Source organism: Aplysia californica, unplaced genomic scaffold (genome assembly GCF_000002075.1).
Source record: "Aplysia californica isolate F4 #8 unplaced genomic scaffold, AplCal3.0 scaffold00215, whole genome shotgun sequence".
In the NCBI taxonomy this organism is placed as follows: domain Eukaryota; kingdom Metazoa; phylum Mollusca; class Gastropoda; order Aplysiida; family Aplysiidae; genus Aplysia; species Aplysia californica.
In genome coordinates this window covers 348,690-352,459 of record NW_004797485.1, presented here as the reverse complement: position 1 = coordinate 352,459, position 3,770 = coordinate 348,690, and the positions used below count along the sequence as shown (strand labels likewise).

At 41.4% G+C, this 3,770-nt stretch overlaps 1 protein-coding gene across 1 annotated transcript in view; it reads left to right on the top strand.

Annotated features, from left to right (window-relative positions):
- Positions 1-797: 797 nt before the first annotated feature.
- Positions 798-3,770, top strand: part of LOC101864301 (ras-related and estrogen-regulated growth inhibitor-like protein) — a gene marked incomplete at both ends in the record, with an annotated part of 36,939 nt that continues 33,966 nt past the window's right edge. Inside the window, 1 exon segment of the mRNA XM_035970057.1 lies at positions 798-1,827. Within this exon segment, the coding sequence (XP_035825950.1) occupies positions 1,773-1,827 (55 nt within the window).

Here is a 3,770-nt window from a genome sequence, read left to right as displayed (position 1 = left end):
GTGTGTGTGAGAGTGAGAGAGAGAGGGAGAGAAAGCGAGAGGGAGAGAAAGAGAACGAGAGAGAGAGAGAGAGAGAGAGTGAGAGAGAGAGAAAGGGAGTATGAGTGTTTAAGTGTTGATATGTACATGTGCGTGCGCGCGCGCGCGCGCGTGTGTGTGTGTGTGTGTGTGTGTGTGTGTGTGTGTGTGTCTGAGTGTGTATTTACCATGTCGTAGCACAATTCTCTTTTTGAAGAACAAAAATGTCATCTTTTCTATTTTACTTATTGCCCTGACCGCTACATCGTTGGTCACCGCTAATGTATTCCGCAGAATGTTAAGTCTCACATAGAACTAACATACCCCCCCTCCCCACCCCCTTAAAGAAACATACAAAATAAATAAAATAAAACCATCACATCCTCGCTCAACATAACAACAATAGGTTCCGCTTCAGCTCAAGCGAAAGTTAATGTACCCCGACGTAATATTATTACCTGTGTTTGGGAGAACTGCAGAACCGTTTCAACAGCTTAAAAATTGAATCTTTTTAATATCATATTTCAGGCTCACGGATGTATGAGACGAAAAATAATGGACTCCCTTTCCTTCATGGCGCGACCAGCAGGGAGGATTTTGCGATGACACATTGAGTGTCCCCAAGGCAAAGAGATCTACACTGAATCTACAGAGTGTGTGTTTGTGCGTGTGTTTGTGTGTGTGTGTCTCCCTCACACAGGTAAACTAAGGAAGGCAACAAGACTTCGTGGTTGCGTGACACTGGGCGCTAAACTGTTATTAAAAACACGGGGTTTTTTCCTTCAAAGAGGGACATGGCTAAACGCCCCCTACATAAACGACTTTTTGAAAAAGAGACAGAGAAAAACGCATCTTATTCTTTGGAGCGAGAAGCCTGCGTTGCCAAGCTTTGGCCATTGTCAATGTTGGAGCTTAGCTTAGTCAGAATTTCAAGCTTTGTGAGCTCAGCTGAGAATATGTGACAATGTTTATTATACAAATATATTCTTAAGATTGTCTGGCTACATTGTGAGATATGAAAGGTGGTAGAAAATTCAGGTTGACGGTAAAGGACAGCATTCATACTTATATATTAAATAGTTCCTTGTTTGGTTAGAATTCACGACTACTCGAAGGGCTGCTGTGTGCTGAGCGTTAGAAGAAAAGGAAGTACGAGATTATTCGAGCTTATGACTGAACTACACGTTCAGTGAAGCAACTTCTATTCATGCCTGAAAGAAACATGTGCAAGGTAATAATGTATTTTACAGCAGGGTAAGACTGACTGTGGTACTGTCGTATTCAGCTGACTCAAAAAGTACGGGCACTGTGAGTTCACAAGTCAAGACAAACGAAGAGCAAAAACTTCATCTTGTCATCAACTCATAACTTTACACCTCAAACTGAGAAGATAGCCAAATGAAGTGACCACTTAAAACAACGAATAAGGAAAGATATTTAATAATGCCCGCTGTGTCATGGTAGCCTTTAGCCTGTTCTTAAGAATTCAAAATTTCATTTGAAAAAGAAAATGTTTTCTAATTCATTAAATATGCATTGTGTTTTAAGCTTCCCCGATCGTTAACGCAACCAGACAAAAGCAGTACTGTGTTTTCTAAAATTGTTTGGTTCCAATTCGAGTGGATTAATCGTGACCCGGCGTCATCACAGATCAAAGGGATTACAAGGGAGAAAGAACTCTTTCTTTGAGGGCTATTAATTTCTGGATTGGCTGATCGGCCCCCGCATAGGGTCAGAGGTCATCACAGGTCATCATGGCGTCCAGCATCCGGGTGGTCATCCTGGGAGATCACAAGGTCGGGAAGTCAGGTAGGAAAACGCAAATTAAACTCTGATTGACTGTAAGTGGTTTAGGAGGGGGGGGGGTGGAGGAATTCCGTAACGAGCGACCACCATTAAATAGAAAGAGGGATAGGGTTAAGGCTAGTTTAGATGTTCGGGGCAGGGATAGAGATAGGGTTAGGGGTAGAAGTAGACGTAGGGATAGGGATAGGGGTAGAAGTAGACGTAGGGGTAGGGATAGGGATAGGGATAGGGGTAGGGATTGAGGGAGAGGTAGGGGTAGGGGAAGGAGTAGACGTGGGGGTAGGGGTAGGGGTAGAGGTAGGGGTAGGGGTTGCGGTTGGTCCCTTCTTTATTGTGTTTGTTGGTATGGTCGCTCATTACGGAAGTCCTTCCGTTTTTCATGTGTCCATCAACACAAGTTATGTGATTTGGGAGACGGACTGCTTCAATATGTCTTTCAAGACAAATCTACACTGTGGACTGTGCAGATAGACTGAGATGTTCTATTAACAAAAACATCCTCATTCGGGAATCGAATGCAAGTATTCTGCATGCAACGATGAAGAGTCTAACGATTATACCACTGAGTCTTGATATATTTTTAAAATACAAAATATGCGTATAACACACCACTAGATTAGGTGCTTCTTGTGTCAAAATTGTTTCGAAACTGGAAATCTGTAGCAACACTAGAGCATAAACAACAACGACAATAACAACGACAATGACAATAACAACGATAGTGACACAACAACGATGACAACAACAACAACAACAACAATAACAACAACAACGACAACAACAGCGACAACAAGAACAACGACGACGACGACAATAACAACTACAATAACAACGACAATAACAACTACAATAACAACTACAATAACAACTACAATAACAACTACAATAACAACTACAATAACAACTACAATAACAACGACAATAACAACTACAATAACAACGACAACAACACCAATGACAACAACAACGACAATGACAACAAAGATAAGAACGGAAACAACAGCAGCATCACCACGAACAACAAATGCATCAAACCAACAAGCTAGATCCATGACACTTTTATTTTGTCTCTCCTGTGCTGCCAAAGGGTACACAAATCCATTAGTGTATGACATAATATGGTCGCTTTTAAGCACAAGGGGGCTATCTCAAAAAATGCTGTTTTGAGAAAATCGAAGGTAAAGTCTTTGCCCCTTGTTCTGTTTCTTTAAAAGACAAGGATAATTTTCTCTATAACAAAACAAATATTCACACGAGTAAAACCGAACTTCTCATAATATAGGTATGACAATGCCCACTTTTGGGGTAGGTCAATTTCTGGAAACCCCCGAAATCTGGGTTAGCCCGCTTGTCCTTAAAAGCGATCATATTTAAGGGAAGATCGTACTATAGCTTGTTCGCTCTCGTCTGTCTGCGTGAAAAGAACAAACACTAGCTCATTTATTAATTTACATGTATGCCCAAGAAACTTTGCATCGCACTTCTGCATGCCAGCGCCAAAACAAAAGTATTTCTTTAAAAAAAAACATGATCCAATAATAAAGAAGTTATTCTGTTTGGGCCCTGTATCAAAACCGCTATTTGGATGCTTACACAGTATCAGTAAAATAAATAACTTACAGCTTAGTGCTAGTAGATCATCGTTGAGGATGAGTTTCATTGTAACATTTGAACAAAATGTTTCAGGACAAATTGAAGTTAATATCAAATTCATGTGTTGGCATCTTGAGGAAAGTATGGAGGTACAAAGGGAACAAACATATCCCAAAAGTGCTTGTCTGCGTTGTTAGACGTTTCATCAAACAATGGAATGCGGATAGCTTCCACTCGTGGTAAACTGCGTTTTGGCATGAGATACCCGACATTCCAATATCTGTCCGCTGCACCGACTTTGACGCTCCGTACACGCTCGCTCGCACGCACGCACGCACGCACGCACGCACGCA